Raw genomic sequence first — 18,548 nt, 5'->3', positions numbered from 1 at the left:
TTGTTTTAAGTAAATTCTTCCTTTTACCTCTGATATTTAGATATTGAAAAGGTAGCTACGTAAGTTTTTGTGGACAAAAAATTCTCATAGTTGGATAATTTAAGGAAAATATGCTATTTTTTTTTCTTTCATGATGCAGTATTTTTTAAATTTTGGAAGACTACACGGTAAGGAGAAGGAAGTATCAGTTAGGAACAGCAATATCACTAATAAGCGATCAGTATAAAATTTATAGGTACTAGAAACAGTTTCAAACTACATTTAAAAATGAGACACAAAAATACCTGCTATCAGTCACATACTTCATTGATGCAAAATGCTGTTAATTTCAAATAAAATCTGTACACAGATTAAACCTTTTTGTAGGAACCATATATCCAATTAAGCTCTTGATGATCAAGACTATTATATACCACAATGCAAGAAAAAATTTTAAATAAGTTATTTTATATTAAAATGGGAAAATATTTGTCTACATATGCCAAACAATAAGCCCAATTAGATAATCATGGAAATGATACAATATTTGGGAAGTATATAGACACTGTAAGAGATTTAGTCACAAATGTACACAATGGAACACTGAATATCAGTACTATATTATGGCAAAGACCAATGGACTTGGAGACATAAAGTCTAAAGTCCTTAGCTGGGCCCTGCTGTTTATTATGGGTCTTTTTTTTTTAATATTTATTATTTTTGAGAGAGAGAGAGAGACAAGGGGGCAGATAGAGGATCAGAAGCTGGCTCTGTGCTGACAGCACAGAGCCTGACACTGGGCTTGAACTCAAGAACTACGAGATCATGATCTGAGCCCAAGTTGGATATTCAACTGACTGAGCCACTCCACCTGCCCCAATTACGGGTCTCTAACAATTCATTCACAAATCTTCTTGGAACTCCAGATTCTTAAATACAGAGATAACCTTGAGGGGGATGAGGTCTAAGAATATTTGACCAGTTGATCTGCAAAGTGCATTCTAGATTTAAATTCAAAGATTCCACCTATTCTAAATGAATAAAGAAGTATATGAATAGAACTCCTCATGAAACTGGTATTTTCCTCAAATAACCTTGAGGAACCATTTCTTTCCCTGGGTAAATGCTTTATAATTCTAACCAACTAAATTTTTAAGGTAGACATTACTTATTTGGAGCACATTTATAGTATCTATTGACCTGATACTAGCAATAATTCAGTATCATATGAAATGTAAGAATAATAGCTTAAATTAAAACTTGAGATGCTTCAAAAATATAGTATTCATGTGATCCTTTGTTGAAAATATGAAATAGTACTATGCTGTAATTCTATATTAATCCAGAAAAAAAGAGCCTATAACCAGATTTATATACGATACCATTGTTCTCAAAGAATCTTTTTGACAGTAACAATTTATAAAGAGCTACTGTAAGTTTTTTGGCATTCTATCCTTTGAGTTATGAAAAATCAAACATGAAACAAAATAGCTTGGCTTTGCTCACAAATCAGAACAGAAGATTATCTGTTTATAAAGTATTAACTATATATCATCATGATTATTACTATAATTGTATTAGTACATTACATCATATCCTATGGAAAATTTTACTCAACTCCCATCAATTCTAGAAACACTTACTATACCTTTTGTATACCTACTATAGCTTTTTGTATTAATAATTATCATGATGATGTGTATTACCATTTATAGAGGATTTAATGGGCCAAGAATTGTGCTATGCATGCTACATAGGCTATTCTCTGATCTTCAAAACAAGCTTATACAGTATTATCTTTAAGTTATCAAAGATGACATTGAAACTCAGAAGGGTTAAGGAATTTGCCCAGAGCATCACAACTACCAAATGGAGGAGGAGATATTCAAATCCAGGTATGACTGACCATAAACCTGATGTTCCTCAGGCATGTTTCACTTAATTTCAATCTTATAGAAATAGACATAAAGAAAGAGGTTACCCTAGGATAATAAACATAACACAAAACATACTGGCTTTTGACATTTACATGAAAAGACTGACCATACATCAAAGATGTTTCCCAGGAATTAAACATTTCTTAATGTCAGTAAGTAGTTGGGAACAATTTCAGATAAGGCTAAACTTTGCAACCTACTGCCATTCTATTGGCATGAAGCCAATCATTATAAAGGATAGAAATTTCAATCCTAAAACTCTTTCAAATCCTATCATTTGAAGCTTTTTGCCTGAACTTCTAGTTTCTTTAAATATTTCTATGTAAGATATTCTGCAGTTTATCATATGGTGAGAAAAAAATTTATAAATGTATAGCTCATCACTGCTGAACAATGAGAACATGAAAGCTTTAAAGAAATGGTATACAAAATTTGGATTGTAAGTAAAATGTTACTTCCACCTAGCTTATATTTGCTTCATCTGTATTCATATGCCTAGACATGTAACAAAAAATACTGACCTATGTATCAGTCCAAATGTGCTAGAACAGCAAGCATGTTCTAGTCTACAAAATGTGGATTTAGTGACTTCTGAACAATTTGGCTTTAACAGCAAAATTTAATAGAAAAGAATAAGATAGGATACATCATATATAATAAGGACAAGAAAGGCAAGTTTTGAGTGTTGAGTGTATATATACATAGAGAGTGTGTGTACAAAGGGTCTTTGAAAAGGCTCTGCAAGGGCTCAGTGTGTAGGGATATGTGAGAATGTGTCAGAATGTCTGTAAGGATGTATTATAGGGGTATAAAAAGGTTGGTGTACAGAGACCAATCACATATAAAAAAATGTGTGTAGGGACATACACAGGGATTTGTGTAGAATAATATGTAGAAATGGGTAAAGACTTGTGGCTCTGCAAATAACTGGCATCAGAAGCCAGCTCATCCCCACACTCAGGAATCCAGAAGTCAATGCCTTATTATATGAACTTGATTATAATGATGTCTTAGTACATTATTGTAAGAGTACATCATATCCTATGGAAAATTTTACTTAACTCTCATCAATTCTAAGAACATTTACTATATTTTGTATTCCTACTATAACTTTTGGTACCTTAAAAGATACACCAAAAGTTACTATTCGACTTTTTCATTTTTTGTAATTTATTTTCATTTCTTTCAGAAACAAAGCTAAATGCTTGGTATACTCCATACATTTGCCTTTTTAACATTTTAAATCACTTATACTTTAGGGGTTAATGTAAATCACATTCTTCATTTTAAACATAATAAAACTTTTAAAATGCTTATTTCAAATTAAAGGCTGATGATTTCTTTTGGCTATTTCCTCTCAAATATGAAGTTCATAAGAATGGACATTAGTTAACTTGATTGATTGTCCCCTAGGTCATCGACATAACCTACGTCAAATAGAGAACAGAGTTATAAAGAATTCCTATATGCAAATGAAGCTAAAGTCGTGTAATACCACTCAAATGTTAGAAAGAACCAAGTATACATGAAATAAAACAATGACTCTGAAGGTTAAATTAGATAAATGTCTTATTTGTAATAACAGAAACATACAAATTAAATGTTTTCTCTTAATAGGTCACTTGTAAATAAATCTGTAAATTTTTAATTAGTTCTGTGCTGGCCTAATGACTTTTGCTTAAAATTACTTTCAAACCAACTTCTTTTTATTGTTAATTTCAGTGGCCTGGAAGAAGAATACATAGCTAAAAAGCAGTCTGCTTATAAACAAAATGTTTTCATAAATGTTGTAAATATGAAAATAGTTGTTTTTGTTTGGTTTTTTTTTTGCAGGCCAGTCTAGTCCCTGAGATTTCTGTGGTGAGAATATCTCCAAAGTTATTGTTTGTAATAGATTGTAAGAACTCATACAGGGAAAAAATAAAATATTTGCTCTTAAAAAGAACATCCTTCTAGAGATATAAAATGATGAAAAATATAACAGATACCATATTTCCATTTGGTTACATATATGGGTTGCAAAATCACCTGTTACAAAGGCTCCAAATTCACTTAAAAATTGGAAATGCTATTTTATTTTTTTTTTTATTTTTATTTTTTAAAAAAATTTTTTTTTCAACATTTATTTATTTTTGGGACAGAGAGAGACAGAGCATGAACGGGGAGGGGCAGAGAGAGAGTGAGAGAGGGAGACACAGAGAGGAAACAGGCTCCAGGCTCTGAGCTATCAGCCCAGAGCCCGACGCGGGGCTCGAACTCACGAACCGCGAGATCGTGACCTGGCTGAGGTCGGAACGCTTAACCGACTGCGCACCCAGGGCCCCTGGAATGCTATTTTTAAAAATAAATTTGTATATTATATGGTTGAAGTCAAGGAGTTTTAAATTTAGTGATTTGAACCAAATAAGAATGGAGGTAAATAAATAAAAAGAAGTATGTCTTCAAGCCATACCAATAACAATAAAAAATATACACTTCTCAGTCTTAGTGTGCTTGTCTCCTAGAATCTGTTTTTCTGAAAATAATTATTGGAAATATCGACATGAGGTACGTTTTAGAAATTAAACATAGTATTAGTGTAAAATATATAGATTTATATGGTAAAACGTTTGTCATTGTTGTACTTCATTCTGCCAAGTATTTGCTGTGGCTCCATGAAACAATAGATCATATTACCTTGGACTTTATTTTTTTTTTAATTTTTTCTATACCTGGGACTTTTAAAGGAGAATAGGTCTTTAGTCTTTCAATTTACATGCCTGTTTCCCAATGAGATAGAATACTCAGGAAGAATTCTATTTGGCTCCCATTTTTAAGTAATATTTAGACAAAATGTCTTAACTCGTTTTTGAATCTTCATAGTATAGTAGTGGCCAGGGTAAAGGCATTAATGTGTGTGAATAAGTAGACTCATAATCAAACCCTAGAATTATAGAAGACAAAAATAGCATACCAACCAGAAGGGCCATAGTAAAACAAAGGTCAGATCATTGAAAGACTTCAAAATGTAATACACAAAAAATGTTACAAAGGAATCCTACTGAAACTTAGATTTATTAAGACTTATGTTTCACTCTCTACATAGATTTACAATTCTGTCTCCAACAATCAGAAAGTGATCTAGTACTTTATGGATTTATGGATTATGATCTCAAAATATGTTTCAAATAAAACTGATTATAATGACTGATGTCACAAATAGATCTATTTACTTCTTAATTAGACACATACACCGTGTGTAGGTCACAAAACTGACCTTATGAAAAAATACATTTTTTTAAATATTTATTTATTTTATTTGGAGAGAGGAGAGGAGAGAGAGACGAGAGAGAGAGAGGAGAGAGAGAGAGAGAGAGAGAAAGAGAAAGACTGCGCAGGGAAGGGCAGAGACAGAGAATCCCAAGCAAGCTCCTATGCTGTCAGCACAGAGCCCCATGCTAGGCTCTGTCTCGTTAACTGTGACATCATGACCTAAGCTAAGATCCGTAGTGACACTTAGGGGTGCCTGGGTGGCTCAGCTGGTTAAGTGTCAGATTCTGGATTTCGGCTCAGGTCATGATCTTGCCCCACGTCTGTCCAGCTCCATGCTGAGCCATGGAACCTGCTTGGGATTCTGTCTTTCTCCCTCTCTCTACGCCTCCCCTCTTGCTTGCTCTCAAAATAAGTAAGAAACATTAAAAAAACTTTATTAAAAAAAAAAGGTTTGACACTTAACCAACTGGAACACTCAGCTACCCCTTAATGCTTATTATGGAATATTAAGGAAAAGAGCAATGTAAAAGTTGTTTATGCTAGTGTTTCTCAACCCTTTGTTATTAGCATCCCCCAAAGAGTTTTCTTAGAAATTTTTTTCATAAGTAGGGGGCCTGGGTGGCTCAGCGGTCAAGTATCTGACTTCGGCTCAGGTCAAGATCTCATGGTCTGCGAGTTCGAGCCCATGTTGGGCTCTGTGCTGTCAGTTCAGAGCCTAGAGTCTGCATCAGATTCTGTGTCTCCCTCTCTCTCTGCCCCTTCCCCCTCTTTGTCCCTCCCCTACTCACGCTATGTTTGTCTCTCAAAAAATGAATAAATGTTAAAAAAAATTTTTTAAGAAATTTTTTCATAAGTGCCTCCCATGAAATTTTAATGCCACAGATATATTGTATATCTGTGTACGTGCTGTTTGTATAGCTGTACTTTATATAATAAAAAGGAGTTAAGCTTTATGCTTAAAAGAGCTTAACTCTTTATCTAAGGTTATGAATGATTAAATATAAATTTTTATAATTTATAATTTAACAAATTTAAAATTAAAAGCTATTAATATGTAACTTAACTGTGTAACTACAATTGCTGAGTAATCTTAATTTATAAATTAGGTCAAAATAATCCAATTAAAAATGGGCAGAGGACATGATTAGACATTTTTCCGAAGAAGACTTAACAGATGACCAACAGATTCATGAAAGATTCTCAACATCACTGATCATTAGAGAAATGCAAATCAAAATCAAAATGAGATATCACCTTATACCTGTCAGAATGGTTGAAATCAAAAAGACAAGTGTTGACAAAGATAAGGAGAAGATTGAACCCTAGTGTGCTGTTGGTATGAATGTAAATTGGTATAGTCACTGGGAAAACAGTTTGGAAGTTCCTCAAAAAACTAAAACCAGAATTTTTAAATTACCCAAAGAAAATAAAAAACATAATAAACTATGTTTACTGCAGCATTATTTACAATAGCCAAGATATGGAAGCAACTTAGGTGTCCATCCACAGATGAATGGATATGGAAGATGTGATATGCACACATACCCAAAATGGAATTTTACTAGCAATAAAAGAGGAGGAGATCTTGCCATTTGCAACAACAGGGATAGAGCAGAGAGTACAATGCTAAGCGAAATAAGTCAGACCTAGAAAGAAAAATACCATATAATTTCACTCATGTGGAATCTAAAAAACACAAATGAATAAACAAGAAGCAGAACCAGACCTATAAATACTGAAAAAAACTGATGGTTGCCAGAGGGGGGGGAATTGGGGGATGAGCAAAATGGGCAAAAGGGAGGAGAGATACAGGCTTCCTCTGTAATGTATAAATTACAGGAATAAAAGGCACAGCATAAGGAATACTGTCAATGATACTGTTATAGAATGTGTGGTGTCAGAGGCAGCTACACCTGTGGTGAGCAAAATGTAAACTATACTGTTGTCCAATCATGATGTACACCTGAAACTAATGTACCACTGTGTGTCTACTATACTTAAATCATAAAATAACATTACAAAATTTAAAATTATAATGTCAAGTTACATGTAACATAAATATGTAAGAATAACAGTGCAAAACTTAAATCATTCAAACTATTACATTTCTAGTAAAAGTAACTGAAAAATTAAGTAGTGTCTTAAAAGTCTTAAAAGTCTTAAAATTTTAGTGAACGTTAGGTTTTGCTTGATAAGAGAAAATAGCTGCTAAATAATCATTCATGTATTGTCAGTATTTTCTAATTTCAGGAACTGAAATAATTAATGATGGATTAAATAATGTTTATAATAGTAAATAACAAATCTTTTTATTCTTAAAGCCTAAGTTATAAACAGCGTCCACAAGATGGCCAATAACAGCCAGCAGGCAAATGTGAGATAACTTCAAGATAAAGCAATTGATGAAATGTCATATGATCACAACCATTTGTTTGTCACTGTTTTATAGCACTGATCATTATACATTTTTGTGTATTCTTCGTGATCTCAATGATAGTATTTCTTGTGCGATACCCAAGAAAACCTGAGACAAATTAAATACTAAAAATAAGATTTTATCAGAAAAGGTTCAGCGATAGAGGTCACAAACCCTCTTTGGTTTTTTTCCTGTGAGAACCAATTTTTGTCCCCTTGGAGCAACTCTGCCCTCAGAATGCATGGCATATGTTACGTTATGTTAAGATCTTTAAAAATACACATAGAAAAAAATAACAATGCTAGCAATGGCTATTCCCTAACTGGTGTCTATTTTCATATTTATATATTATTCCATAATAAGCATGTACCTCTTTGTAATTTTCAAAAGAGTAATTAAATAATTATGGCCATGTTTACTATGGGCATAATTAGATTAATCACAATCTTTTTTGTCTTAATACCTCACAAAATAGCTAGACAAGTTGCACTGGAGAAATTACAGGGGCGCCTGAGTAGCTTAGTTAGTTGAGCTTACAACGTCAGCTAACATCCTGATCTCATGGTTCCGTGGGATCCAGCCCTGTGCTGGACTCTGTGCTGTTAGCACAGAACCTGCTTGGGATTTTCTGTCTGCCTCTCTCTGCCCATTCCCTGTGTGCTGCTACTCACAATCTCTTTCTCTCAAAATAAACAAACATTAAAAAAAAAGAAATTACAGAATATGAGAATATGGTCTCATATATGTAAATTATGTTTATATATGTTTATTGATATTTTTAGCTGAGATATCCAAAACATTTGCAATGGACTAAGTTGATACACAGGGTTAAGGATGGCAAATGCCCTTCTCAGTTTCAACATTTTCTAGGATCCTATAATAATAGCGTATGGCCAAAAATATGCCCATCCTCCACTGTCCTTTTTTTTTTTTTTTTTTAAAGACAAGAAAGCTGTAACTGATGTGGGGAACAAAGGCAGAGAAATGTAGATAAAATTAAATTTTGATATAACGTCCAGCCCACTGACAAATACTTGAGGCCGGCAGAGTGTAACACTCCTCCAGGAACTTGCAACTGTCTTAATGTTAATGCTTTATTAGAGGCAAAAACAACTTTAGCGTGACAGTAGCTGGGCCTCCAAGGTTCTGTGAGTCTTCTTTAGCGTATGAAAGTCCTTTCAGAAATGTCCCTTACTTCACCTCCCCCAACACCCAAGTATATCATCAGTCACTCCTCACAATCCCAGGGCAGCTCTTTCTGCCCACTGGTCCTGTCCTGGTGCTTTAATAAAACCGCCTTTTCACACGGAAGACATCTCAATTCTTTCTTGGCTGTGGGCTCTGAACCTCAACACTTCAAACCACATCAATAACTATGTAAAGGATTTAAATATAAAAAAGGAAAATGTAATCCATTTTTTATTCATGAATGCTGACTTGAAATTTCTGAAAATTTGGTTTCATTCAGAGTATAGAATACTTTACTATGATAGTTATGTTATTTGTGGGTCAAAAGGATAAATACACTCCAATAGATAAAAACAGCCCACAAAGGCAAAAAGCCTACTGATTTTTTCAGCCCAAATAAAACTGAAGAGTTCTAACTCCTTTCCCCTTGCATCTTGAAAAAGACTGAATTAAATGCTAACAGACACAACTATTCAGCAGCAGCACTGCCAACGTGGCATGATTCGGCACGGTGGAAGTCAGAGCAGCTGCTAACTGCACCCAGCTTCGCCAACCTTAATACATATGTGATGAAAAATGAAGGACTTTAAAATACAAGAAATGCAAATAGAACTGATTTTACAAAGACAGGACAAGAATTAGGTCTGAAATGAGATGATGAAAAATTTAAACTGTTGTCAACAACGCTAACCTATGTGAAGCAAAGCTTACCAATTATTTCTGCCATTCCCCTCCCACCTCTGTTTTTTAATTCCAGTTGACTTTAATAAGACAAGTCTGAATGTATCATAAGTTAATTCTTTATCAGTTTTCATATATCATCCTTTACCTTGGTCGGCCAGCTAAAAATTATGCAAGCTATAAATTAGCTTTAAACAAGCTCTGAATCAGGTTTGAACTGGTTTTCGAATTAAAGAGCCTTCAGTATATTACAAGGTGCTGTCATTTTATTACCTCAATCAATTCTGTGTGGCCTGAGGTGGAAGGAAATGAATGCTGTCTTCATTTGCAATGGGTTTATCTCTTACAGCAGGCTCTGGAAACACAACCACAGCAATGAATTGAAAGCTAAAGTTACATTTGACATTAGCAATGCAGGAAACTGCTCCTTAACAAAGTTGGAGTTGCAATGGGAAAAAAAAAAAAGCCATTTCTTTACCATGAAAAGTACAAAAAAATTAACCCTTGCTTAAAATTAAATTTTTAAGGAGTATTTAAAAAATTATAGTTCTATTAAAATAATTTTAGATGATCCTCAAATGAAAAAAGTGAAAACAATGGACGTGTTCTCAGTGTTTTGTTAAGTAATAGACATAAAATATATATACACTTCATCTTTTTTTTTTTTTTTTTTTTAAGGCAGGGAGAGTGGTAGGAGAGGCAGAGAGAATCCCAAGCAGAATCCACGCTCAACACAGAGCTGGAAAGGGGGCTTGATCCCATGATCATGAGATCATCACCCCAGCCGAAGTCAAGAGTCAATGTTCAACCAACTGACCCACCCAGGCGCCCTTTCATCTTTATCTTATTAAAACCATTTCATTTCTTTTTCTTGTGAACATTCAACTGAATGGAAAAGTGAATTAGATACTGGTCAGGCTCATCGACACTATAACCAAACTCTAAAACACAGATAAAATAGCCCCACACCAAAGCTCCAATGAGTAAGTATTATTTATTATGGTCTCCATTTTAAAATGAAGAAATGAGGCAGAGATTAAGTCATTCACCGAAGTTTACCCAGTTACCTAGATTGTATGATTTTGAGTGTATTCCTGAAGGAGACTATTTGACTAAGATTATAGGAACCCTGAGAACACTGAAGAGACTACTTTCTCAGGAAATATTGTACCAGAAGAAGTAATGAGGGGCACTGATGACAGAAGGAATAAAACCACGTTTTAGGCCTTAGGAGGGTATATCAAGTAAAGAAAGAGGTGGGTTCCAGTGCCTGCAAAGATAAAAGGATATTATGTGTAAGTATGCTTAGAACATACATATATATGCAAGAAGACTTTTATTCTTTTGACAAAGTTTATTTAAAAAAGAGACTTATAGGGGCGCCTGAGTGGCTCAGTCAGTTAAGCATCTGCCTTTGGCTCAGGACATGATCTCACGGTTCGTGAGTTTGAGCCCTGAATCAGGCTCTCTGCTGTCAGCACAGAGCTTGCTTTGGATCCTCTGTCTCCCTCTGTCTCTGCCATATATGTAAGGGTCTATTTCTGGACTGTCGATTGTGTTGCACTGATCTATATGTCTGCTCTTTTGCTAATATTACATTGTCTTTTTTAAAAAAAAATACCACATTATCTTGATTACTGTTGCTTTAGAATAAGTCTTGAAGTCACAGAGTTTCAGTACTTCAGCTATGCTCTTCTCATATATGTTGTATGATTCCAACAATATGACATGTGGAACAGGCAAAACTATGGAAACAGGAAAAAGATCTATGGTTGCCAGAGGTTTGAGGGAAGGGATGGAGGGGTAAATAGGTGGAGCACAAGAGATTGTTTTGGACAGTCTATTCTGAATGATCCTGTACAGGTGGATATATGTTATCATAAATTTTTCAAAACCTATGAAATATACAATACAGTGAATCCTAATATAAATTGTGGACTTCAAATAGTGCCTCATTAATTGTAACAAAATGTACCGCAGTAATGCAAGATGTTAATACGAGAACAAGAATGAGGGGGCATATGGAAACTCTCTATACTTGCCACTCAGTTCCTGTAAGCTTAAAACTGCCCCCGCTCAAATTTTTATTAAAAAAGTTTTTTTTTAAACATTAGCTAACTGTTACTACACTTTTCAAACTTTTATGCAGTTACCCCCATAGAAACTATACGCACATTTTTTTTTTCTCCATGGATTCCCCTATGTTGCTTCAAATACCAGAAAGGCCTTTTAAGTATGGCAGCATATAGCAGCATTATACTTCTTTGGTTTGGTTTTTCTTTTTTTTAATTTATTTATTTATTTAGAGAGAGACAGTGCGAATGGGGGTGGGGAAGAAAGAAAGGAAGAGAGAGAATCCCAAGCAAGCTCCATGCTGCCAGCAAAGGGCCTGTGAACTCATGAAACCACAAGATCATGACCTGAGACAAAACCAAGAGTTGGACACTTTACCGACTGAGCCACCCAGGTGCCATCTTTTTTTTTAAAGTTTATTTATTTTGAGAGAGGGAGGGAGGGTGAAAGAAAGAGAAAGAACAAGTTGGAGGGGGGGGCGGGCAGAGGGAGAATCCCAACCAGGCTCTGCACTGTCAGCACAGAGTCTGATGCAGGGGGCTTGAACTCATGAACCATGAGATCATGACCTGAGCCAAAATCAAGAGTCAGATGCTTAACCAACTGAGCCACCTAGGAGCCCCCAACTTCCCTGGCATCTTAAAGGTAGGTTTAACTATGTAATTTATGACATGTAAGCTGGAGTGATATGTGTGTAAGTTTCCAAACATAATTTTAAAAAGCCATTCTGCAATTTGCCATATTTCCTGCTACAGTACCAGGGACTACCTATGTTGAAATAAAACTGCCTTCAGCTTTGGTCCCCAAGTTACTAGGATGTGCAGCATCACTCTGCCAATCTGTATTGATATGTTATTTTCATGAGAATTCAACTTGTGTTAATCCAGTAAAATTTTGAGATTTTGGGGTTTGTGTTGCATAACTTAGCCTATCCTCACTTACATTCCTATCAAATGCTACCTAGTTTTCATAATTACATTCAAATGATGTATTATCCACCCAAAGGGCCAGATTCATGCCTTATTATCTTAGTATATGTCAAGTACCTAGTGCAGTATGTGGCATACCTTTGAATACAATACAGATTTCATCCAATAACATAAGGTTACTCTTGCAGACATATTGGTAGGGCTATGATGAGAAAGAAAATACCTTTATAAATAAGACTGTTTCTTCTCAATTTATGCACAAAAATATGAAATATAGCTATTTTTTAAGATTAATTTTACCCTCTTAGACAATGCCAGTGTTCTTCGTTCTGGAGAAGACAATTTCTTTTTAATTTAAAACTGTATCTCTACTTCAAAGAAATTTACTATAATCAACAGGTACTTGTAGATATTAGCAGAAATGCTGAGTGAACTAGACAGGGATAGAAACTATTCTGAGAAAAGATATTATTTTAAAGTTGCTGAACAGATATTTTCTTATGTCTTTTACTCTTGGTCTTTTATACATATTTGGGTCATGGCTGGCAGAAATTTACATTTTCAGACAGCGTTTGTTGTTTCAACAAATAGCCTTGAGCATGTAAGGCAAAAAATAGAATCTGAACTATTTCCATTGTCATTCAACAAAATAAAAGTTTAGAAAGTAATTTTAGTAACAACTAATAGGAAATAAGGTAGCAGTGAAGGACCACTAGAAACAATTTTAAATCTATCTTAGAAAAAATTATGTGTAACATTGAAACTCCCAGTCTTCAAGAAAGTATGAAAGAAATATTCTGTTCCATTCGCATTTGTAATCTAGCTCGTAAAAAGAACCTCCACATAAAAAGATGAATAAGAATGCAAAGAAACCTCTACTGAATGCCAAATGAATAGTTTAGAAAAGAAATGAAAAAGAAATCAGTCTGGTCCTAAAGACTGTAGAGAAACTAGGACTTAAGCTGAAAGAGAGCTATCTGTAGTATTAGTGTGGAGGCAGATTACAGATAGCCTTGGAAGTCACGGTTAAACCCTGATGTCTGCCCTACAGTATGGACAATGGAGAACTCCTTCCTTGAGTTTTTTTATCCTGGAAAGGCAAGTGAAAAATAATCTTTCAAAAAGACTGATTTGGAAAAAGTGTGTATAATGGCTTACTGAGAATAGGAAACCAGATTTTGAAGGGAAGGATGATTTTTGGAAGAACAAAAACAAACATTTTTTTTTTTCTCCTGAGACAGGAAATAAGAGACTGAGGTAGAGAGTAATGAAAATTGAATTAGGAAAAGTATGAAAGACTATTTCTCAAGTTGAGAGGGAGAAGATGTGGATACAGGCCCTTTTCCTCAGTGAAGTTAAGAGATAGAGTCCTCTTGAAAAAATGAGGATGCTGGGAATGAAACAGACTTGAGATATGTGGCAAAGATTTGAAATAGCTGCCACAAGAAATCTGATAAGGAGCTCACAAAAGACAGCAATGAGATGTGGTTTAATGTAGGAGGCATAAATTTGTAGTGAATCTAGATTCCCAAGTTCTTCCAGTTATTTCTGGCCAGAAGAAAAAAACAGTTAAGATGAAACAATACAATGGATCCAGAGGGGCTCCTGGGTGCCTCAGTCAAATATCTTACTTCGGCTCAGGTCATGATCTCACAGTTCAGGGGTTTGAGCTCTGTACTGGGCTCTGCACTGACACTGCGGATCCTGCTAAGCATTTTCTCTCCCTCTCTCTCTGTCCCTCTCCCGGCTCACTCACTCACTCTCTCTTTCAAAATAAATAAATAAACTTAAAACCAAAACAAAACAGAACAATGGATTCAGAGAGAGCTGGGGAATTATAATAGAGGGCTCTAATGTTTTTTCTAAAGTATACATTAAATGGCAAAAAACAGGTTTCATTTTTTTTAATATATATATTTTTATTTTTGAGAGAGTGCAAGCTGGGGAGGGATAGAGAGGAGGGACAGAGGATCTGAAACGGGCTCTACACTGACAGCAGCGAGCCCGATGTGGGGCTTTAACTCATAAACCGTGAGATCATGACCTGAGCTGAAGTCAGATGCTCAACCAACTGAACCACCCACGTGCCCCCCAAAAATTGTTTTAAAAAGAGAGGGATAAAATCAAAAGGAAGAGGAGGGCCTAGGGACCTTGAAGAGCTGAGGAACTGGTAGAGAGTATGTGAAGAAGTGACAAAAACTAAAAAAAAAAAGAAAAAAAAAACCTTGATTTGAGTCATGGTGACAGGGTATTTGACATACTTACATTAAAGGATTCATGGCTTGGGTGAAATCTGCTCTCTCTGTATATCATAAATGGTCTGAAATTTCATTTTTTAAAGATAAGCACTGATAAAATACTTCAGAAAATATTTACTTCAAAGCCTCACACACAAAAAAATTGGTCTGACAATTCATTAGAGAAGCCTGAAGACAGTAAAGGTGAGATAAGAAAGAAAGGATTTCTTTAGAAGAGATGTTTTAAAGGGAGTCCCTCTATGAGAGGAATTTTCTGAAAAGTACTCAGAGCGTTTCCCCCTACAAGTCTGAGGGTCACAGAGACTGAGTGGTGATCCGCGTCTGTCTAGCTGTAGTGGCAGAGCAGCACAGAAAAAAAAAAATCAGGGCCACAGATGGAATGACTGTCTTTCTGAGCTTACAGAGCAAGAGTGTGTATGTGCTTATCTTAGGAATAATGATGAGATGTGAAAGAGAGAAGACTCTGGTTATCTAGAAAGGGATCTAGCTAGAGAGGACAGCCTATTGGGAATGAGGTGATACCAAGCAAAGAAGAGACAAAAGGAACTTCAGTTCTGAAAATGAGTTGTAAGAAACACACAGGAGAAGGCATCCATCTCTTACTCACATCTAAGGAACTGCTGGTAGGCAAGGGGTAACAATGAGAAATCACCAAAACCTAGAAAAGAAAAGTCGAAGTTCAGAATGGCCCCCATCAAACTCTAGATTTTCTAGGTTGAAGCAGGCCTGAGCTGGTGAGAGGAGAAGTTTTAACTGGTTGAGAGAATGAAGCCTTGACATTAAACTAGACTAGATTTATACACACACACACACACACACACACACACACACACACACACACACACAAATAATCCCTTAAGGAGACTGCAAACACCATGAGATATGCCCTGGAGTCACTGGAGAAAAGAAGATTCAGCGGAGCTTGTTTAAAGACACTAGGAAGAAAGAATTAAGTTGCTTTCTGTTTGTATCTGGTGTTAAATTCAAGAACAAAATCTATTTGTATCTGAATAAAATGAAAGACTACTATTTTAAAAATAGGAATCTGAATAGTCCTTTAACATGGAAAACAGATAAGATCACTCTATTGTCTTTTACACTCTTCATTTAAAATTAATTGAATACTGGTATCAATTTCAGACTGCAGGATTTTTTTTCTCAAATTGCTATGGTGAGTAAAAACTACTAATATTAATTTAAAAGCAACTAACCATATTTGACCCTATAAGATTACTATCCTAGAGAAGGTTTTTTTGTTTGTTTGTTTTTTTAGTGATAAAGGACCACGAACACTTAGAGTATTGATTACACCTCAGGGAAAAACGAGGAGGGGAGAAAGAGTAGGAAAAAAGAAAAATTGGGGGATTTTGGAACAGCTAAATCATAAAATTTATTTCACTGCAAAAATTAGATTCTTGAGTAGTAGACTTGGGAGCACTCAAAAGAAATGGAGAATAAAATGGTACTTAATGTAGTCATGCTGCAAACAGGTTAAAACTGCTACACTGTCACTAGTCAGAGAGAAAAGGTAGACAAGTGTCTAAATCATAGGGCACTTCGCCTTCTTGTAAAAGAGCAGAATGTTTTCTGAAAATATCTATTTCATTCACAATCCAAAATGACTTCCAGTGGGGACAAATTAATAACTGATAACTAAATTTAATGAGTAGATACTAGAATAAATTTTAAATTGAGTTATTAAGTAATGATTTTGTTATTGTTGTTGAAACTGCCGCATTAACATAAGGAAATAATGCTGAAACCTTATATTCATGAATTGCTTTAAGTTACCTATCTGTGCTTTGGAAACTGATTCACAGGTATCTGGTCATCTAAATCTAGAAATCTGATTCTAGAAATAGAATTCACACAATACTATAATGCGTAGTCTTTGAAAGTTGAGAAAACAGTCTAGTCCCTCAGGAACACAAAAGTGAACTAATAAAAATGAACTGATGCAGCCTGAACTTTTCAAAGTGATTCTTAAAAATTGTAACCTCTATATGCATACTTTAAAGAGTTTTCAAGCCAGTGAACCAGATAATCATTTGTAGCCATTATTGAAGGTACATTTAACAAAAAACCATCTTAACTTCAATGAAGATATAACACTACAACATAAACCTTTAAGAAACCTTCAGAGAAAACATTAAAATAGATTGCATCTTAGGTGACCAGAGTTTAAATTTAGCATATGAATATAGTTCAGAGGAAAAAAAGAGAACAATATATTAAAGCTAAAAAAACTTGTAGAACTGAAATCACTTCAGAACCAAGAGGGTTATGGGAGGTCACAGGTAAAATGGTAGAACACATAGTTACACATATGGATCTTTATCTGAGGGGATATCTTTATCTGAGGAGGGGACATTTTTTAACTTCAATTATAGGTTAGGTAACAATTTTCTATTCTCTGGCTGAAAAACAAAAAAAACTGGCAAAAGAATTAACCCAAATGAATCTAAATCATATTAAATTAGGATCTGATCCACTTACAGGTATTCTTTTTGAATAAGAGTTTTTTCTGTAAAAGAATGCTGATATTAAAAAATACATATACAAAATCTTTCAATTTGTACACAAAGTGGCTAACACTGAACAAATCAGAATATTCTTAGACTATCCTCGCCAAGAAACTAAATGTGGCTGGTTTTAGTTTCTTTTCACAGTACAGATTTTCAAATTTCACAATTCATGATAAACATTAAGATATAATATTTGATGCAGAAAAAGCATTTGACAAAATACAACATCCTTTCTTGATAAAAACTCTCAAGAAAGTAGGGATAGAAGGATTCATACCTCAAGATTATAAAAGCCATTTATGAAAGATCCACTACTAATATCCTCAACAGGGAAAAACTGAGAGGTTTCCCCCTAAGGTCAAGAACACGACAGGGATGTCCACTATCATCACTGTTATTCAACATAGTACTGGAAGTCCCAGCCTCAGCATTCAGACAAACAACACAAAGAAATAAAAGGCATCCAAATCAGCAAGGAGGAAGTCAAACTCACACTTTGTAGAAGACATGATTATCTATGTGGAAAACCCAATAGACTCCACCAAAAAACTCCTAGAACTGATCCATGAATTCAGCAAAGTCACAGGATACAAATATACAGAAATCAGCTGCATTTCTATACACCAATAATGAAGCAGCAGAAAGAGAAATCAAGGAATCGCTCTCATTTAAAATTGCACCAAAAATCATAAAATAACTAGGAATAAACCTAGCCCAAGAGGTGAAAAATCTATACACTGAATGAAAACTATAGAAAGCTTATGAAAGAAAATGAAGACACAAAAAATGGAAAAACATTCCATGCTCACGGATTGGAGAACAAATACTGTTAAAATGTCTATACTACCTAAAGCAATCTACACACTAAATGCAATCCAAATAACACCAGCATTCTTCACAGAGCTAGAACAAACAATCCTAAAATCTATATAAAATGACAAAAACCTCAAACTGCCAAAGCAATCCTGAAATAGAAAACCAAAGCTGGAGGCATCACAATCCCGGACTTTAGCCCATATTACAGAGCTGTAATCATCAAGACAGTATGGAACTGGTATAAGAACAGACACATAGATCAATGGAACAGAATAGAGAACCCAGAAATGGACCCACAGGTATACAGCCAACTCATTTTTGACAAAGCAGGAAAGAATATCCAATGGAAGAAAGACAGCCTCTTCATCAAATGGTGTTGGGAAAACTGGACAGCAACATTCAGATGAGTGAATCTGGACCACTCTCTTACATCATACACAAAAATAAACTCAAAATGGATGAAAGACCTAAATTAAGACAGGAAGCTAACAAAA

At 34.9% G+C, this 18,548-nt stretch overlaps 1 protein-coding gene across 4 annotated transcripts in view; it reads right to left on the bottom strand.

The window, feature by feature from the left end:
• PHF14 (PHD finger protein 14) overlaps window positions 1-18,548 on the bottom strand; it is a 217,538-nt gene that overhangs the window by 26,037 nt on the left and 172,953 nt on the right. Inside the window, exon 18 of one of the 4 annotated variants that reach the window (XM_030308019.1) lies at window positions 15,321-15,371. The exons of 1 other annotated variant lie outside the window; for it this stretch is intronic. In XM_030308019.1, the coding sequence (XP_030163879.1) occupies window positions 15,321-15,371 (51 nt within the window). Of the gene's footprint in view, window positions 1-9,040; window positions 9,809-10,268; window positions 10,724-15,320; window positions 15,372-18,548 lie in introns of those variants that run through there. 2 more of the 4 variants (XM_030308026.1, XM_030308025.1) reach the window with 2 other exon arrangements.

The sequence above is a fragment of the Lynx canadensis genome, chromosome A2 (assembly GCF_007474595.2).
Source record: "Lynx canadensis isolate LIC74 chromosome A2, mLynCan4.pri.v2, whole genome shotgun sequence".
Classification (NCBI taxonomy): domain Eukaryota; kingdom Metazoa; phylum Chordata; class Mammalia; order Carnivora; family Felidae; genus Lynx; species Lynx canadensis.
Note: the sequence above shows the minus strand (reverse complement) of the source record. Positions and strands in the feature narration are given on the sequence as shown.